This window comes from Pteropus vampyrus, unplaced genomic scaffold (genome assembly GCF_000151845.1).
Source record: "Pteropus vampyrus isolate Shadow unplaced genomic scaffold, Pvam_2.0 Scaffold1, whole genome shotgun sequence".
Lineage (NCBI taxonomy): Eukaryota > Metazoa > Chordata > Mammalia > Chiroptera > Pteropodidae > Pteropus > Pteropus vampyrus.
The window spans coordinates 7,036,658-7,058,119 of record NW_011888782.1 but is presented as its reverse complement, the minus strand read 5'-3'; the positions used below and the strand labels follow the sequence as shown (position 1 = coordinate 7,058,119).

Sequence of the window (21,462 nt, the reverse complement as noted above, 5' to 3'; positions counted from 1 at the left end):
TCATTAGGAAAATGCAAATCAATTTGATAGAGTTACCACTTCACACCTATCAGGATAGCTATTACCAAAATAATAGAAAACAAGAGTTGGCAAGGATGTGGAGAAATTGGAACCCTTGTGTATATGTGGTAGGAATATAAAATGGTATAGCTGCTATGGAAAACGGTATAGAGACTCTTCAAAAATATTAAACATAAAATTGGCAGATGATCCAGTAATTCCACTTCTGGATATACCCAAAAGATGTGAAAGCAGGGACTTGAATAGATATTTGTACACCAATGTTTGCAGCAGCATCATTTACAACAGTAAAAGGTAGAAGAAACCTAATAATCCAACAAAGGATAAATGGATAAGCAAAATGTGGTATTATACATGATGAAATATTATCTTGCCTAAAAAAGGAAGTAAATTCTGACACACTGCAATTTAGATGAACGTTGATGACATGCTAAGTGAAATAAGCCAGCCACAGAATGACAAATAATGTATAATTCCTATTACACGAGGTTCCCAGAATAGCCAAATTTATAGAAAGTAGAACTGTATTTGCCATGGGCAGGGGTAGGTGGAAAATGGGAAGTTATTGTTTGGGTAGAGTTTTCACTGGAAAAAGATGAAAAAGTTCTAAAGATAGACAGCAGTGAAAGTTGTACAACGTAAATGTACTTAATGCCACAGACCAGTAACCACTTAAAAATGGTTAAAACTGTAAATTTTATATTATGCATATTTTGTCACAACAAAAATAATTCAGCAACATCTAAATAATCATTATCAAATGAACTGCAATCATGGGAAATATTAATTATACATAAAGAAGAGTCCATGAAATTAAGCACAATAAGGTAAAGATTAAGAATCATTTCTCTAACATTGTAAGACTAATTCATGTAATTTTTTCAGAAATAATCCAAGAGTAACAGAAGTCTTTTTTTATCTATCATAACTTGCCAGTTACCCTAAAAGGTCACTCAACTCTCTTAAGGTAATTCGCTAACCAAAATAAAAGCTAGTCACATGCCATCAATTGAACATTGTCATACTAGTATTTCTGATAGCACATCAATGTACATTGTTTTAAAATTAAGTCTGAGGAGTGAGTTTGGTTATTATGTAGTGCCCCAAACCTGATCATCCTAGAATGAACTGATAAAACCAGTATTTGAACCTTCAAGGCTAAGAGCCTATGGCACAAAGGCACAATCTCTATAAAAGTCTTTACTCACTAGATTAGATTGATCTAACAAGGATGTAACAAATACTGAATTGGGAAGCAGAATGAAGGTACACATTGTAAAGAGGAATGGTGAAGAGATGGGAGAAAGGGAGAGGTTGTTACAATTAGTTATCAGACTACTATAGGAAAGAGGCATAAGAACTACACAAATTAAATATTAAACCAGGTTGTATTCAGAGCCTGCTACCTGTTGCTAGACATGGGAAACCTGACTGATGAGCATAAAGCAAGACCACGGGGAACCTACAGAAAGACTACTACTAATATTGCTAATCACTACTCTCCCATGCCTTTAACACTGCATATCCATATCCTGAAGGGAAAAGATATAAAACTGAATTCCTTGAACACTCGGAGTCTCTCATTCTGTCTTTGAGAGGAAACCATGTCTGCGTGTGGAGCATTATTCCTTTCCTTATAACATTTCCTTCTGTCTCCAACTCTGGCTTGTGCTTGAATTCTTTCCAGGGTGTAGTCAAGGACCCTCTCCCTTGGTTTAGGGCTTGAGTCTCCACTCGGGGGAATCAGCCCTGTCCTGCATCAAGACAATGTTCCCCCCAAAATATCAACATAGAAAAAAGATAATAAAATTAACTTTAAGGGATATATGTCTATAAAAGACATTTTACCTATGGACAATAGATACTTTATTATGTAGTTTAAATAGTTTTAAATTCCTATAGTGTGCAAGGAAAATGACTTCTGGTTTCTGGTTCTACATGTAAGTTTAGAAGTCACCACTTCATCCTGACAAGCTGAACAAACTAAAAATCAATAACTCTTCTTAGATATGTAAGAGAAGTGAGGTCACAATCTGTTGTCCTCAAAACTGGAGAGAGACAGGTGGATACAGAAAATCACATCTCAGAGCAGAAATCCAAACCAACTGACAAACTGCTGGAGATTAAGTGTGAACAAGTTTGAGTTAAAAATTCCAGGGTAACACAGTTATAGGGGGCCGCCATGCTTTTGTGAGTTTTACCTCCAGGAACTTAACCAGGTTCTCACATTTTTGTTAAACATAACAAAAATTCTCTCATGCTTCTGGCAGGGGGAAGGGAAAAGGTCTCATTTTGAAATAACTCAGACCACTCTATTTTTCTTAACAAGGCCTGCCCTCAAGAGCAACTAGTTAATCTGAGCATAACCTGCTGGGGTGTTATCAGAGTCTGACCTGGGGAAAGTAATACCCAACTCCAGCCAACTCTAGCCTTTCATGTGGGGAAGGGAAATATCTAACTCTAGTCCACTCTGGCTATCCGGTACCATCTAAAGGATGGAGGGTGGAAAGAGAAACTGACAAACACTTTGTGAAGTTCACTGTCCAGACACATAGGTTCACTAAAAGACAGACTTAATCATAACACTATAGAACGTTTCTCCTCCCAACTCTCCACATTACTAAATGCCTATTTACAACAGCTGTTTTTATCCACTACATCATATCCAGCTAGTACGAAAAATTACAAGGCATACTAAAAGGCAAAACACAGTTTGAAGTGACAGAGCAAGCTTCAGAACCAGACAAAGGGGTGTTAGAACGATCAGACTGGAAATTTAATAAGGGCTCTAATGGCTAAAGAATACAGCATGCAAGAATACGTGCACAGTGTCAGCAGAAGAGATGGAAATCTTAAGGAAACAAACAAACAAAAAATGCGAGATCAAAACCACTGTAACAAATGGAAGAATGCATTTGATGGACTTAGAAGATTGGACATAGCTGAGCGAAGAATCTCAGGCCTTGAGAACATATCAATAAAAATCTCCAAAACTGAAACAGAGGGAGAACAAAGACTGAAAAAATAGAACAGAATATCCAAGGACTGTGGAACAACTACAAAAGGTACAATGTATTCATAACGGGAATACCAGAAGAAAGAATGGAAAAGAAATATGTGAAACAAGTGACTGAGAATTTCCCCAAATTAATATCAGACACTAACCTACAAATCCAGGAAGCTGAGAGAACATCAAGAAAAATATCTATGCTTAGGCATATCGTTTTCGAACTATAGAAGATCAAAGATAATGTCCAGGCTATTTTGCAAAGAACGCTTCCTTCTCCCTTCTTAGTATTACCCCTTCTCCTTTTGGTTCAAGAACCCAGCACTTAATGTTTCCCAGACCTTAAGAGAATCTCCCAGACCTTTAAAACATCAGTGGCCTTGAAAGTGACTCTTTAATACTAGCAATAAGCCTATCTAGTAAGTGAACTCAAAAGTTCTAATATCTGAGAATTTTACAACATAGGAACGAAAAGGGGCATATTAAAGAAGGGAGAAGAGGTAGGGAAGACTCTAACCCCAGAGTAACAGTCACAAGAAACCTGTAGTATCAGAACACAATTATCTGTGCCAAGTAATGCCCAAAGAAATTGGGCGTAGCTCTAAGGGAGGAAAAAAGTGATGGGAAGACTGAAATCCTTTTGATCCCACAATAATTAAATTATTTTTGGTTCAGTAACCACATCTAGAAATTGGTCTTACAGAAGAAGTAAGCCCAGAGGGGAAAAAATTCCATGAAAATATCCATTAGATGATTACCTTAAACAGCAAACAAAAAAATAAACATTAAATGTTCAATAATAAGGGTACAGTTAAAAAATAAGGTAAGATTACCGGTTATTAAAATAAATATGAATACAATCCAGATAGTGAGAAATATCATTAATAAATGAAATGGAATACAATGGTATTACTATTATAAATGAGCCTATATAAATATATCATGAAGTTATAAATAGTTCACAGAGAAAGGAATCACCATGGGCTCTAAAAATATGAAAAGATCTTTGACCTTGCTCATAATATGGGAAAAATGCACATAAAAAAAGCAGAGATCAATGCATATAAGGAGAGTAAAGATCTACAAGTATAATACCTTGAGTTAGTAAAGTAGAGTAATAGGTATTCTGTGCATTGCTGGCTGGAGGGCAGTCTGGAAATATTTATTAGGATTACAAATGTATATAATCTTTGACAAAACAATGAATGTCTAGGATTTTATACTACAGAAATACTTGGAATATGTGAGAAATCACTATGAATTATTCACTGCAGCACTTAACAGCCAAAAATATAAAACAATGTGCAAATCCACAACTAGAGAACTGATTATATATTAAACATAATCTGTGCAATGGAATACTGCTGCAGCCAAGAAAAATAAGGACACTCTTAATGACATGGATAGATCGTTGGCAAATTGTATTTTCCAAGATAGCTGCAACAAGATTTCCCACAATGCATTCTTCTTACAGCACGACACTGACACACCTTCCTCAAATCTGTAGGAGTCTGTGACCAGAACATAATTGAAGCTACCTATGTGACTTCTCGGGCTAGGTCATTTTAAAAGGCCACCCAGCTTCCATCTGGTCCTTTTGGGACGTTCATTCTTGAATCTAGCCATCATACTGGGAAAAATTACAAGCCAGTTGCTGAGGCCCCAAACAACAGTCAGCCTCAGCTGCCAGATATAATGAAATGATTCTAGTCCAGCACTGATTATAACCCATGAGAGATTAGAAAACCACCTACTAAGTCCACTCAACTCCAACAACCATGATATAATAAAAAGGTTTTTTTTTTTTAATTACTAAGTTTTGGGGTCATTTATTTCTGAGCAACAGATAACTGTAATAGTATTAAAGTGAAAAATAAGGTTTACTACAGTAGGCCTAATATGTTTCAAATTGCATAAAAGGAGAAATACACAGATTTGACTATAATAGTAACTTTGCAAGAATATGCAACAAAGTAACATTGTCTCTGGGGAAAAGAACTGAGTGGGGTAAGAGAAGATGGGAGGGAGACTTCAATGTCAACTGTTTAAATTTTGACTCACAAGACAAAATTAATGAAAAAGTAATAAAAATTAAAAACAAGATGCATGTGGATGGCGTAAAATGAACACAGTGGTGGTAATTCTGGAATATGGGTTATTTGAATTTTTATTTCAAGATATTTTCACATTGTTTTCCTTACAGTGATATGTAAAGGGCTCCATATATCAAGCACTACACGTTTTACAACAGAATGCTTATGTTATGCTTACCCTAACTCTAACTTTGAACCAGTTTTTCTAGTCTAATGGTTCTTGAGCAATTTGGGAAAACAGAAGGAAAAAAGACATACACACAAAATCAATCCCGAATACAGGTAGCACTGAAGAAAGCTTTGTCTTCGATCTCAGCTGTCACTTAGCTGTAAAAACTCTGGCAAATCACTGCTGTTGACCAGTTTCATCTATAAAATTAGTATTTCCTCATATAGCCATGGTAAGGTCCAGATGAGACTTGTGAAAATGCTCTGACTGCATCACATAACATATAACCATTAAAAAATTATGAACTATCTTAAAATTACCCTATTATTTTCTAGACGTCTAAAATTTACAAATTACTTATGAATGCGACAGATAAGAGTTACCATTCCCTAAATTCAAACCCTTTGATATTAAAGTAACTTTTGTGTCAAGGTACATTCATGTTATACCTCAAACAAAATTGATATCGACTAAGTAGAATACCTTCTAGCTCTAGTTTTGTGCAAAGATAACTATTTTTTGACTGAGAAATGCTGAAGGTGTACAATAATTATATAGGGACTAGATGCCTACAACATCAGATTACTCTCTTCTTTTTGAGTCCGAAGAGTATTTTCAACTGTGGAAACAGGCTAAAAAAAAATCCATAAAAGACTCCTTCCTCATCCTGCTTCTAGCCTGCCTCCACTATATTACACCTTGAAAAAAGGATGAATGCTGTTCACTAACACTTACTTCAAATATAGGCATACCCAGGAGATATTGAGAGCTCTGTTCCAGACCATTACAATAAAGCAAGTCGTTATATTAAGACGAAATATGCCTGTATCCTGTTTTGCAACTTTTGTAAACTATAAGGATGTTTACTCATTTCCGAAATTCAGTAACATTCTCATCTCAAGGAATTTAGTAATTTGATGGCTAGAGCTAACAAAAGGCTCAATGATTCCAAATGATGTTATCCTATAATAAATTAATTCAACAGGCATAATAATCAAGACTGCGTATAAGTAACATCACATTAGTGTTAGACCCAAAGGGGAAAAGGAACATTTTTCAAACACGAAGCTTCTTGTATTTTTAAAAGCCAGAATTTACTGTATTAAGAGCAAATTTTAAAAAAAGCTTCCCACCCCACCACACCCCTTGACTATTAGTCAAAACCAAGTGTCTTTCATGTCCCTCTCTATGAAAAAGGTCAATTATATAGAAACCTTAAATATTCAGAACAGTCAAGAATAGGAAGGTAGTAGCAAAAATAGACTGAAAGCACACAAAATGGATGTCAGAAAGTCCATGCACCAAAACTTGTGCAAAATTATAGACTTCTTTAGTAAGTAACTTAGAATACACTTCTTTATGTGTATTCTTGTGAGATATAGATAATAAATGACAACAAGAAGATCAGTTGGAAATTTAGGCTTAATTTAACAAGTAGTATGTAATACCACTTTTCATTACCTTAAGTGTACTCAATCTGTCTCCCATACTAAACCATGAGGTCATCTTTGATTTCTAGTACTTAGTACAGTGTTAAAAGTTTGATTTCTAGTACTTAGTACAGTGTTAAAAGTTTGGTAAATTTGTTGAGTAAATGAACTTTAAAGAAGCTTAATAATCTTATTTCCCAGTAGATAGCAGACTAAAAGCAGCAAATCAGTGCACCAAGAGAGGCAGTCACTGTAGTTAGAGCTAACTGGCAAAATCATTCTATCAAACAGCTTTGAACACTTCAGCAGCACCAAAGGACATCAATAAATTAAGACAAGGTAAAAACTGATGTTCATGATCCCAAAATGTGAAATAAATTTTAAGAAGGGAAACAAAGAGGTTAAATTGTATTGTGTTGTTTAATGTGGAGAGTATATACTTTTAAATAGAAAGTTGTATCTAGAAGAATTCTTATTTAGTTCAGTGCACTCATTTTACAAATGTGTAACAGGGCTCACATGTTTATATAACTAGAATCAAGCTTACTGTCTCCGAATTCACAGCAATGTTAAACTAGCCATATATGATAACATTTTAATCTAGGATGCTGGAGAATAACAGATATTAAGACTATTAAATTTTTTTTAGGTTATAACTGGTACAAATTGATATGTCAACTCTCTACCAACTTCTATGATAACATAACCTATTTCGAATACTGAGTATGTATTTTCTAAAAGAAAATTATATTATGCATAAATATAATATTCTTTCACTTGAAACCAAATGATTAACTTCCACAAATTCTAACTCTTGGTGTATTAGAAAGAACAATGTATATTTCAAAAAAAAAAAAAAAAAAATCATTTTTCTCATGAATCAAAAACCATATACTGGTAATCTGTCTTTAGGTCTTCTGTCCTTTCTCAAAAGTGCTTTTAATTGAAAACAACGTACAGATGCAAAAAGATAAAGGTACATATTATAATTATACAAACAAGTCTTTCTGAAGGCTAACAAGTGAAGGGCAATAGAAGAAAGCCACTGCAGGAAAAACATGAGTTATTCAGATATAAATTTTCTGGCTGGTGTTTATTTCTCAGTTTAGGAAGTGACTTTAATATCTGCATACATGTAGTACTCTATTTAACTGTGTAATTTATTCTGAGAAAACATCCACAAACAACTTAGTTAATGCGGGTGGCATACATTTAATGTAATATACATGATTAACCAGTTTTGTGAAAACCAGTAAGTGGGGAAAAAATTAGTAAGAATTAGCATACAGAATTTTAAGAAACTTAGTTGTAAATACTCATGTTATCTACTTGAACAAATCTACAAGAACTTCATGATTAGGAAAACTCAAATTTAGAAAGCACTTGCTTATAAAATTTTTCTCTTATTTGTTCTTATAAATTTCAATGAGAAACTATTTTCTAAGAGAAGAACATCTGGACATAAAATTCTTGAACACTGTTAAATTCTAAACAAATGCTATGCATTAGGTAGAACAGTCATGATTCCGAAATAATGCTATGTCATGACAGTATAACAAAACTATCATCAGTGATAAAAATGACTCAGCCAAAATTAAGTGGTGATGGTAGTGGAAACAGCTAACATTTAATTAGCATTTTACTGTGCTAGGCATTGTACTAAAAAATTTATATGCACTTGCATTTAATCTTTACAAAAAATCTTTTAAGTTAGGTACTATTAATTCCATTTCATGGGAGAAGGAAAATAAAGTTAGGTGTGACTTGCTTAAGATCATGCAGCTGGTACATACTAAAGCTAGAATTTAAAATCAAATAATGTAGCTAGAGTCCCCCACTTTAGCTGTAATACCTGACTCGAGACAAATAAAGTAAAACGACGAAAGGCTGTGTTAATAATAACTTTGAAACCAGCCTTGTTTCTCTTAATTTTAACAATAATTTCTTTCCCTATTAGATGTCTTGGGGTATAAACAGAGAAACAAGTTCTGCTAGCCTCTTAGAGGAATTTGGATGTATGTTAAATGTAGAAGGGAGCAGCACTGGTACAGATGATTGAAAACTAGAATACACTTAACTCCTTTCCTAGATACAAGGCAGAGAGTGTCCTTGAAGGGACAGAGAAGGACCATGCTCTTTTTTAAGGAGGCCTAGCAGGTTACTTTTCATAGAAAGGGATTCCCATACAAAGAGATTCAGGTGATATGTGGTGTAACCAGCACACAATAATTGTAATTCTCAAGCTGAAAGTTGAATAAACAGTATTTTTAAAAATTCTACTAAAACCACAGTTTAAAAAAATAGAAAAGCAATTATTCCATTGTGGGAGACCAACATTAGTGTAAACGTAATATTGACTACTCAGAACACAGAAAGCAGTGGTTCTCAAACTTTAGCATGCATCAGAATCATCTGGAAGATGTGTTAAAACTTAAAAGATTACTGGTTCCACTCCAGTGTTCTGTTTCAATATAGGAGTATGCATTTTCAGCAAGTTTCCAGGTAATGCAGCTGCTTCTTGAACAGGTTAACACTCTTTATGAGAACTACTGCTCTAAACTAAAGCTCAGAAATTATAGTACCAGGGAGAAAAATGTCAATATTCTCATGTACAGTTCTATATACTAAATCTTATAGCACATAAAACACTTGATGATTAGTGCATACAAAATTAAACTGTGATATCAAATATCTATCTCTCAAAAGAAAAAAAAGGCTGAATGACTGCATGCTATTTCATTGTGTATTCGTTTTGCCTTATACCGAGGATTCATTTATTTATAAATATCATATAAATGCCTTTTTTAAAAACAAATACTGCTTTTTTTTTTTGATGAAATACTCACTAGAAATATTTAAATTCTCCAGGTATCCAAAGTGAAAAATGCCAGCTCTATCATCCAAAAGTATTTACAGAAGAGCTATTGAGCCTCCAGATGAGACTGCAAGTAAAGAAGATAACTCTCTGAGCATAATGCTCCTTGCTAGCATTCTGGGCTAGACAAATAAGATGATAAATGTCATATAGACTTTAAACCTCTACCAATAAACTAGACCCTCGAAAAGTCGTAAACACACCACCTACCTAGCTAATCTCATTGTAAGTGCTATAGGGTCGAGGCACAGGGGTGCGGGGTATGGTGAGACAACATGGATTCTTAAATCAAGCTATCATGCTTAGAAAGAACCACACAAACTAAAGAAACTTTGATATTCTTGATGAATACAAGGTTCTAGAATACACAAATTCAAGAGTGCGGCATCTGATTTCCACCTTAAAGCACAATGAAACAGAGATGAAAATTTGAGTTCAGGCCATAACTAATGTTACTAGATAAAAATGGTCAGGTAAAAGATAAAGAACAGATAAATGTAAAACATATGGCCAGGTTCATTTGTCAGATAACTGTTATCACACATCAGCCAAAACACAAATACATATTACTTTCAAGTTAAGGACCTTTGATGTTGATCAGTAGATAGCTCAAACCTTGAAATTCTTGAATGCTTAGAATCTACTATAGTCCCTAAGGGTGAAGAGCTGTTAGCAAAGAGCATGAAAGAACAGTGCTCACTATATAAAAATGTCCGATCAACATATCTTAAACCTTAAACTTACAGAATGTTTTACGTTAATTATACCTTAAAAAAAATGCCCAAAAAACCAAAAAAGTGCTCACAGCTGTAATAATGGCACTGTTATATCTTCTGAAGATATTGTGTTCACAGTGAAAAAGTATCCAACAGTCAATAACTGAAATTTGAATGTAAATTCTTTTTAAAGTTGGTTTTAAAAGTCAGATTTAATCTGTACAAATAGAAAATATTAGAGGCTTTACACATAGGAATAAAAAACCTTTTAAAAAATTCATTAATAAAATGTAGACAATATAAATTATATATATACATACACACATATCAGAGGATATGGATACTTATAATGCACTGCTATGGGGTTAAATGTTTCTTTTAAATGTCCTTAAAGTATCATTAAGAAAAAATACAGTTAGAAGATGATTAGAGTATCCAAAACAAAAAACAAAAAAATTCTATTCGGAGGCTCCTCAGGCTTCAGTAAACTTTTTCCAGGAATTACTATTCTTTACTATAGTACTTCAGTATTTTTATTATTTTAATATGTAGTGTAAAGTGGAGGAGGGTAGCATATTGCAAGTCCCAAACCTACTTGGCCAGGTAGTTAGCCTGGAATTCATACGTACTTTGGGAAATGCTGCCACTGACAAGCATTTGCCAAGGAAATAGTTACGGTAACTTTATGCACCAGTTTATGGTGGGTAGATATGACCTAGCAGTCTTTAAAGCTCTTCCTATCATGTGGGCCCGCTAGGTTTGGCCCAATTTGCTTTCTGGAGGAGGCTAAACCTTGAGAGGTATCATTTCATCACTAAACAAGACATATACATCTACTGAAAAAGAAACCACAAAAAACGTATACTACATTGTTCATTAAACTTTTTAAAATACCAAGATTTTCTGACTCAAAATAACAGCTCCATGATATGGACTACATTTTGTGATGCTCACCCATTATAAAAAACATAAAACACTAAAATGATATAACACTGTAACATGATTACACAAACATAAGAGGGTGACAAATTCTAACGAACTGCTGAGACTATTAAAGTGGAAACAGCACTTATCTACTATATTTCTTATGTGTAGGGAAAAGCCAAGAGGTAGTAGAGTTCTGTAATTTCTCCTACTGGAAGAGACTATGAATAAAATTCTCAAGCATACTTACTTGAGAACATCCACTAGGCACAGCATAAAATTATGCTTCAGAGAGATGGATTCTAAGAAGCTGCTACATGCTAGTATCTTAGATCTTTTAAAAGTTCGACTATTTAAATGTATGACATTAAAATAAATTTATACCTGAAAAAAAAAAAACATAGTACTGCATACCCTTTGCAAAATATTGTGAATCTTATTAAAGCTGTCTTCTATCCCCAATTCTGAACTGTTAGTTGCCTCCTCTTTATCCTGCATCTTACTTTCCCCTCATCTTGGTCCTACCAAAACCAAGGCATGTAGTTCTTACTTCTTCCCTCTCTTTCATCTTTCTCTGCAGGTCCCATTTTCCTTTCATGTCCCTCTCCATTAATCACTCACTTTTTCTTTTCCCTCACCCTAGGAGCACTCTTAAATAAAGTTAATAAAATTTAATGAATTTTACAAATTAGGATAATTTTAAAAAAATTCAATTATTTAGAATTAGATTTTTAAGGTTAACCCTTTTACTATTTATTCTCACTAATTTCATCATTCTAAAGTCAATATAATTCAGCACACACTTGTATTAATTTGAGGATGCTTCTAATCATTATCAAGAAATAGATACCAAATCAAATCTTATTACTTGAGACACTAATTCCACTCATGTTTACATCTGCATTTTAGATTCCATACAACTACCTTGGGGATAACCAGGAAATCGAAATGTAAAAAATCAAGGTAAACAAAAAATCAAGGTAAATTTTAACAAAAATCAAGGTAAATTTTAAAGCTTGAGGTCTGCTAACAGCTCTTTTCTTCGGTGACCTATTTAATTATTTATCATCACACAACTGGAACTGCAAAGCCTTTTGTGCCAATGTATGATTCAATTAAATGAAGGGAAAAAAGAAAATCTCACCCCCGATGGTACTCTCTTGAAATTCATGAAACTGGCCTTTCACAAAACGAAGCACTAGGCTTGATTTGCCAACAGCAGACTCTCCCAGAAGTACTAGTTTGAATTGGCATATTTTATTTCCAGTATTTGGCCCATTGGGTCTTGTTGCTCCTCGATTAGCCATGTCCAAATTTGAAAGAAGTCCCGAATTTCAGTCTTTTAAATTAACTTCCAGGATGCAAGGTGTCAATTTTTTTCTTTCTGGAGGTAAAGAAACCTATAAAGAAACAAATACGAAGTAATTAAATATCCGAATCAGTAAAACGAATCTAATATTAAAATTTACTTTAGTAAATTTTGACTATATTATTTTATGACAATTATAACCTCTATTGGACACTAAATGCCATTTAGTTTACTATACTACCTTTGTAAAGAAATAGTGTAAAGGCATAAGATTTGAGCCTAAAATCATGCTGTAATTTTCAGGGCTTTTTAAAAAGCTAACCTTTATTTAAAAACTCAACTTTCTGCTAGGTATTTAACACAGCCACTCAACAATTATAAAGTTAGAGTATTACAATCCTTAAAAATGAGGAAACAGGCAGAGAGGTTAAGTAACTTAATTGAGGTCACATAGTTTCTATGACAGAGCTGAGTTTCAAACCTAGGCAACCTGAGAGGGGACTCAAGAGTTCGAGTTCTGGAACCACATGTATGGGTTAAAATAGTTTTAAGGAAAATTAAGTTAATAATTGGAATGGATCTGCTCTTAGAACAGATCCTAGAATGTAAAAGCTCAATAAATGTTGGCTATTGTTATTTAAAGGTCTCTGTTAAAATTTACATGGTTTTGTTTAATTAATGGTAATTCTGGAGCAACAAATGTTTTAAGGCTCCCAAGTTTGTGTGTCTAATAGCTAAAAGACTTGAAACTGTTTCCTCATGTGCTCAAGCACATCATACATGGAAGTGTTAACAGTAGTGGTTTTCCTTACGGTGAGCTTATTAGTATCTTACTATACTTTTCTGGAGTTTTTGGGCTATCAATTAAATACATCATTATTTTCTACTTAATACATTTGGAAAAAACTAGCCTAAATGGCAACTTTTATGTCTTCTTATCTAATGACGCTAATTTTTAATCTCAAAGAAATTAGTAAACATTTAAAGAACTCTTTCCCAATCCAGTCACAAAGCAATCTTAAGTTTTTTCCCATCTTTAACCAAAATCCGATCATGTGCTTACTAATATTAAACCTGATGATTCCTTCCCTAAAAATTACTATTACATTTCATTTAGGTACCTCATAAGAAATTTGCCTCCTCCATGAAATGAGTTTACATAAGAACTCTCTTGACAATTCATTCACATATCCAAGAGACCTTACATTCGAGACAATAAAATCACTTCTGCCTTATAAAAACAGCACCTCTGAAGAGTTTGTAATTTTTAGTTATACATGGTTAAATATTTACAGATGAAATGTCAGAACTGCTTCCAAACAATGGGGATGTAAATAAAACAAGACTGGCCATAAGAAAATCGAAGGTAGGTGATAGTTTCTTATACTATTTTCCCTACTTCTGTGTCTTTAAAAAATTTTTTCAAAAATAAAAAAATGCTCCAACCAGCACATCTACCCTCCTAACCTCCCTAAAAACATACCAGATTTGGGGGCTTTATTCTGGCTGGCTATATCAATTTCTGCTGGAGATATATCTTTCATTTACAAGTCTCTATTTCCAGGGTACCTAACTTACATAGCTGCTGTGAGAATTAAATGAGAGCATATATATAAAAAATCTCTAACACAGTGACTAACACATAGTAGGGACTGAAAACTGGCAAAGAGGCCTTTTGATGAGATAATGACCAAATATCAAATAGAATGCCATGTAGACTGAAAAAGTGACAACACACCTTCAAATATTATACACAAAAGCAATTGAAACTGAAATACTTTACAATCGTCAGATTATCAAACAGCAAATTAAATTAATCATCAAGAACAGCATGCTCTGAACTTTCATGGTACTTCCAAAATTTCAGGAATAACATCAGATTCCCATTAAAAAAAAAAAAAAAAAAAGCCCATGATTAGGTTTGCCTTCCAAGGTTTTGAGCTATTGGATTATGGTCCCCCATCTTTTCTCAAAGAGAGAAAAAAAAACCTAAATTTAATTGTAAATATACAGTGAGCATAACATTAAGGTTAAAAATTGCATACATGCATTTGTATTCGCTACGGAAACTTTTGCAAAACAAAGATTTTGCATAAAATGAACTCTAATCTTTTGAAAACAACTGGTATTGTATAAAGTCTTTGTGAGTGCTCTTTGCTCAAACTGTAACAGCAGCAGCTAACATTTACTAAACCTTATTTTGTGCCAAGCACTATTCTATGAATTTTGCTTACAGCAACCCTATGAGCTCATATTATTCCATTTTACATTAAAAATAAAGTTCCTGAGCTATTCTGAATTACCAGCGGTGGAGAAGTGTTTTTTCCCTGCTAGTTAAGTGAAAGGCAACTGATTCAACACTTTGACTCCATTTAAGCAAAAGACAAAAACCAAATACGTGAATTATGACGTTTGGAGCTTAAAAAGTCTAAAATCCTCAGGGCTAACCAGCTTCCACGGAAGAGAACAGCTGAGAGCAGGTTTAATGATCTCTACCCACTGAGCGTCTTTAACAGCATAGTTGTCTAGAGTTCTTTAAAGCTGCGGTTCACCACTCTCCTTAGTTGAGACAAGGGTCTCTAGACAGCCTACCTTGACGAGCCTCCTTCCTCCCTCCATTACCCGTCTTTGGAAGTCGAAGGTAGGCGGAGCTCCCAAATTCACACCTGCTGTAGGCCCCAGTTCCCCCTTGGAGAGCACCTGAATAACTAATACCGAACTCCAGATCGCCCAAACAAGCGGGACCCTCGAGTCCACTTGGCCATCTTTCCCGTCCTCTTCCCTTGAATCTGGCCTGGCTTTGGCTGAGAAAACCCCTCCCTCCAAGCCTGCCAGGGCAGGGGCCAGGCGGAACCGCGGCCTCTTATACTCTCTCACGGCGCCATCTTGGGAAGGGAAGAGGGTGACACCCGTCGCTCCCTTAGCCAGTCTACAAATCCTGGTCTCCGAAGCCTCTAGAAGGATGAGTCACCGGGGCCGGCAGGACGAGACGCCGCGTTCGACAGCTCTCCGGTCCAGGACACTCCCGCGCGTGAGGGAGAAGAGGCGGGGGACTCAATGCCGGGCAGACCGGAGACCGCGGATAACCTGGGGTCCTGGCCCGCCCCAGGCAGGGGGCGAGACGGTTTGGTTACCTGAGACCACAGCACGCGGAGCCGCGGGGCGGAAGCTTAGTGGCTGCAGGTCCCAGGCGTAGCCAGTGGGAAATCTGTGGCTTTGGCGGCGGCACGTCTCCTCCTCGCGCCGCTCCCCTCAGACTGGACGGTGCGGGGCTCGTGCCGTGGTGCCACCCCCGTCGGGCTCCGTCTCCGCCTCTCTCCGCTCCGCCTTCCTCTGCCCTTTCTCCCCTCCTCCTCCTCCGCCGCCGCCACTCGAGTTCCCACTAATTCTCCCTCCTCCTCCCGCCTCTGCCTCCTCCCCTCAGGCCAGCCGCCGGCTCCTTCGCGAACCAAAACACAAACACACAAGTCCCAGCGCGGGAGCCACTTCCGCCGGCCGACGCCGGCCTCGCCGCCACGTCGCTGCACGTAGGGAACTACGCCCCGTCGTCACTTCCCGTCGTCGCCAGCCTGACCGCTCCATCCGCTCCCCTGCCCCCTCTCAAAGCTCTCCGCGTCAGAGCTGGTCGCTGGGCCGGTGAGGTGTGTCATGTGACCCCTGCAATTCCACCGCCTCCCTCGCCCGCGCCATTGTTATCTGGGCGGCGGTCTTGGGTTCCCTGCAGCCGGGGGCGGGGAAAGCTCCATTACCGCGCGGCTTTCGGGGAACCCTGAGAGGACCCGTGTTTGTCGCGCCCGGCCTTTGCGCGGCGGCGAAGTTTCCGCTGGGAATATTTGCTCACGGTCTCCTTTATCCTATACTGCAACGTCCCAACTCCGGCCACCCGGCTATGGGGCTTGAGGGGACTGTCTAGCAGGATGTCCTTGGGGCTGGGTGGATCGATAAAGGCAGTAACTGGTATTGACTCCAGGGAGGAGGATAAGAAATCTTTAGGCAGGAAATCTTAATAACTTGCTTTTATTGAGAGTTTACTGTTTTGATGGGGTGGGGCAAATCCTAAAATAATAGCTTTATTCAGTTTCCCTTCCTGAGTTACCGTGCTAAACTCTGGGCGAGAGTTATCCGAAGTGGTCCTCGCCACTGTCTAGCACAGTGCCTGGCAGCTAGGAGTCTTCAATCATGTTTATGGGATTAATGAATGAGGCGTGCAGTTTCACAGTTAAAGAATTTGAGGAACAGAGATTGTGTAACTTGTCCAAAATAACCGCGGAGTTGGCGATGAAATCGTATTTTAATCTGCAGGCTGGCCCCAGAACCTGAATTCTCAAGCTGGATTCCAGTGAAAGAACCTAAAACATTTATTACCCTCCACTGCAGACCTGCATAAAACAGGCTGCTTTGAATAAATCTCACACAAGAGAGTATTTGGCCAAGCATCTGAAACAAAACAAAACAAATTTGTAATTTGGTAAAAAGTTAATTGATTTTCCCTCAGGATAATGGCTACTTTCCAGTATATAGTTTACCATTATAGCACTGTTGTGAGGACATCAATATTGATTGTCTATGATGTGTACATGGGGTAAGATAGTCTGTGGTTGCTCAGTCAATGTTATGCAACGAAGATGATTTGAACTCTTGAACAGCCAGTCTTTCGGATCGACTTCCCACTTACTAACCAGATGAGCATAATGTGTCATACGTAAATGGTATCTGTGGCACTTTATCCCCATGGGGTTGTTCCAATGTGATATGTTAGTCATAATTATACCTCTTGGACAATCCCTAGGAGAATCAGGAAACAGGATATGTCACATCAGTTTTGGTATGTCAACAGTATGAACACAACTAAACCAATACCACCTCAAACCTGCTTCATTTTGGTGACTAGTATTAATAGCCTCCTAATCACCTGGACTTGAATCGTGGAATCATCTACAACTCTTCCTTCTTTCCCTCGTAAACCATTGTTCTATCACCAACAATTCTCTAATCCCCCAAACTAAATTCTAATCCCAATGCTTGGACGATAATAGTATGTACATAAACTGGAATTAATGCACACTCTTGCTTTTTCAATCCATTCTTTATACTTTACACTGTATTCATCATTTCAATTCCTCACAGAGGACCTTTGATTGATATAATAGAGACCCCCAAAATACTTGTGAACTTACATTTCAATGGTGAACATTTGACCTAAGAGCTCACAAATAGCACATGGATACTGATAGTTATAAATTACCAGGAATTCATTTCATCATGCTAGGATATTGCTTCTTCATTCATTTCTTTCTACCAATTTTGTTTTTTTAATTCACCTTCAAAAATATATTCCACAATATTTTATAGTTTAGTTGTAATGTTTGTGTGGGAGAGTGCTGCTCCAGTGGCTAACACTTCTAAGATCCAATAATAATTTTGGTGAGATTGAAATGCGGAGTAAAGGTTTGCTTTTATATTGCCACTCATAATGTACCTGTTTCCCGCGGCCCCTCCCCCCCCCCCCCCCCCCCCCCCCCCCCCCGCGCCCCTCGCCAACTCCAGATAGCTGATGAGGACTCAATTGTCTACATTTTAGTGGGATCCTACTAGTTGATATAAATTTTTAAGAACGCTACAATATGGATGGGCCTTAAAGTCACAAAGATATGAACACTGTCTTTAGTGTTGCTTTGCCCTTAAATCTCTAAACACCCACTCACAAATTTCCAACACCTCTCTCAGTCATCACAGTACCCCATATCTTTTGCCATATTTTCGACCTTCTCTTCCAAGGTATCTTTCCTCCATTGTGTATTTGAAGAATAAATATTTGCATAGGTGGTAATGAATGGTAACATTTACTTTTAACTCGGCTGGTCTGGAGACAAACCAAAAGGTAATTCTAACAAGGAATTGTAGGCACGGTGGCAAGGCAGTGAGAAAGAGGCTATAGACACTTGAGCCAGTCATTTAAAAAAGCTGTCTTTGCAGGGCATCATGCAAGCCTCAGCTCAAATATTATCTACCAATTGCCCAATTGACTTCAGTTGACTTCTGAGCACATCAATTCTAAAGTAGCTTCCCTCCACATCAGAGCATTCTGTTTTCTTCATAACGGTTGTCAGTATGTGAAATGACCTTATTTATTAATTCGTTTGGTGATTTATCCCCGCTAGAATATAAATTTTGTGAAATAGGAATTGGTTTATATTCCATTATATTCCCATAACTGACATAAGAGACTCAATAGATATAAAATGAAAGAACTGAATGAATACTTATACAATCATACCTTGATTTACACATTACTGACTCAAGTGCTTAGAGGGAGAAGAATATTTATATTAACTAGAAAGTTGCAGTACATAGTTTTATCTCATAATCACTTAAAATTATTTTTGGATTTTACAAGTTTTTCATGCAATTCTTAAAAAGACGGGAATCCTATCGATTCTTTTCAAGTTCTAAGCTAGATGTTCTATGTCCCCTATATCTGCAGAACATGACAAATATTCACCAAATACACTTTCATCAAAACCTGACAGAATGTAACTCCAATTGGAAGAAAATTCCATACTTAAAAACAAAATTTGAATTTGCCACAATATTTTAAAAATGCAATATACATTATTGTGTAACACATCTCAAACTTTAATATATTTACTTTAAATGCTATTTAAATCCTAGTTATTAAAGTGTGTTCTCAAAGACTAATATAACTTTATAGAATTTAAAATATAACTTTACAGAATTTAAAATAGTTCTTTAGCGCTAAAAAAACTAAATGCGCTAAGCAGGGTGGGGCCTGGTTAGTACTTGGATAGGAGACCACCTAGGAAGACCAGGTGCTGTAGGTGTTTAAAAAATAAAAAAAACTAAATGCAATGTGAATGTACTTGCACAAGGGTGTTTATTTCCTGATCACCAGGTCAATGGCCAGGAGGATGCGAATGGCTGAACCCATCCGAAAGGGACTGCATTGCTTGGGAAACCAAAGAGAAGTTGTTAAGCGTTTGCTCTAGTGTTCAAGACCACATCCTTTAAATTTTCTTGCCCTCCAAATCTAGTAAAGAAGGTGGAGGAAGAGAGAAGGGAACAATCGGAGTGAAAGGGAAAGAAAGAAGGAGAGGGAGAGAGTAGGGAGGAGGGAGAGAAATCCGAGACAGGAGAAAGTGGAAGAGAGAGGGGCGGGGATCCGTCAGTGAAAGAATTGCCCACCAAGCCACGCCCCCGTTTCCTAGGTAACCGTGTAAACAGACCTCTATCTCCTTTTTTTTCTGAACTCCGCTGGGTGTTAAGTGGTAGGCAGAAAGCAGTGGAAAGTGGAGGAGATGTGCTCTTTTGTGAGAGTGGGGTCCCCCCATGGGTTGGAGCCCCCCAAGGAATTGGGAACTTCCCTCGAGCCAGGTGCAGCTTTCCCCTTAAAGATGAATGCCCTTGGAGGAATGAGGGCGTCTGAGAGGAAATCTCCCTTGAGCATGGAGGTCGGATTCACCCATGAAGGAAAGGATGATTTAGGAGAGAGGAGCGTCTTCATAGGAACAAAATCTCCCATGGAGTGGGGTCCCAGGATGGGATTAGGAAAAAGAAGCCCCCCATGGGAGGAGAGCCTCTTGGTTAGTAATAAATATGAAGAGAGGATGGCACCACCAGAAACAAAATCTCCATTGAGCAAAGAGCTTGAAATGAGATTAAAAACACAGAATATTTCTAGCACCCTTATGGAGGGGAGTAATTTAAGAGTCAACAGGGTCTCATCCTCACAGGAATCGAAACCTTCACTGGATATGCTGCCAGGAAGAGTGGGCTTAGAAAATGAGTGTCTTCTGGCAGGATGTTCTGGAAAGATAATACGGCCTCCTTTGGGCATGGTGTGTGAAAGTCCACAGGCTCTAGGGAGCAGGAGAGGTCCTGTGGCAAGTGCCTCTGAAAGATTAGGGGCTTCAGTGGAGACGCAGCCAGTTGTGGGTGTGGAACCCAAGCAGGAACTGGAAAAAGAGTCGACTTGTGTGGTGATGAAACCCAGTGCAGAGATGAATCCTCCTGTGCAGGTGGACATTGGGCTACCCCAAGCAGAGGAGCCAAATGAAATGAAGGATACAGAACCCCAAATGGGCTTGGTGATAGAACCTCCTGAGTACCAGTTTGCCCAACAACCTAAAGAAGAAAAGGAGGATGAAAACATTGAACCAGGAGTGGAACCCCCAGATCGAATCAGACCTATATACTCTGGGAAGTTTTTTGATCGAATGCCTTGTTGGCCAAGTGTAAGTTTTTTTCTAATACTTTCCTAATGAACTACTATATATAGCCAGGTCTTTCTAGAGATTATGAACTGATGAGACTTGTTTGGATTTGTGGAGTCAAATTGCAAAGATTTCATTGGGATTCTGATATTTATTGTCCTATTGGACTCTTTCCAGCTGTTCCTTTGTCTGGTATTGTCTGATTCTCTGCCGCGCTTTCTAGATGTCAGCTTTGTTTTCTGTGCACACTAATGATTTCTCTTGATTTTTCCTTGTTTTCTCCTTTGACCTTTATTTTGTTCCTCAATATGCATTTTTCTAAATCCCTGCACTGAGATACATGTTGTATCCTAATATTCATGTATTTTTTTTTCCATTCGTTATTTATTCTGTGAGTTATTCATTCTTTCAGACTTGTGGTAACCATTATGTCTGGTACAGGGCAATATGAAAGGAAGAGCACAAGGTTCCTACTCTCTAGGTTTATGCATTCACTCCAGTGTTTGGAGACAGATAACAAAATAAATATTATATAAATTTTGAAATGAATAGAAAACAAACATGATTCTTCCATAATAAATATATACCTCTAAGCACGGAGCTCAATAGAAAGATTGGAGAGCTCTGTAGGAGATGGGAAAGGCTTCACAGAGCAAGTAACATTAAAGCTAATCTTGAAAGGTGTCA

General features: G+C 37.2%; 2 protein-coding genes across 3 annotated transcripts in view; one reads left to right on the top strand and one right to left on the bottom strand.

Annotated features, from left to right (window-relative positions):
* RAB5A (RAB5A, member RAS oncogene family) overlaps positions 1 to 16,093 on the bottom strand; it is a 28,630-nt gene extending 12,537 nt beyond the window's left edge. Inside the window, exons 1-2 of one of the 2 annotated variants that reach the window (XM_011355946.2) lie at positions 15,679 to 16,093; positions 12,380 to 12,635 (exon numbers count right to left, since the gene is read on the bottom strand). In XM_011355946.2, the coding sequence (XP_011354248.1) occupies positions 12,380 to 12,542 (163 nt within the window). In that variant the 5' untranslated portion in view covers positions 12,543 to 12,635; positions 15,679 to 16,093. Of the gene's footprint in view, positions 1 to 12,379; positions 12,636 to 15,136; positions 15,451 to 15,678 lie in introns of those variants that run through there. The other variant, XM_011356032.1, reaches the window with a different exon arrangement.
* A 3,767-nt stretch (positions 16,094 to 19,860) lies between these two features.
* EFHB (EF-hand domain family member B) overlaps positions 19,861 to 21,462 on the top strand; it is an 80,356-nt gene continuing 78,754 nt past the window's right edge. Inside the window, exon 1 of the mRNA XM_011354883.1 lies at positions 19,861 to 20,796. Within this exon, the coding sequence (XP_011353185.1) occupies positions 19,861 to 20,796 (936 nt within the window). The remainder of the gene's footprint in view (positions 20,797 to 21,462) is intronic.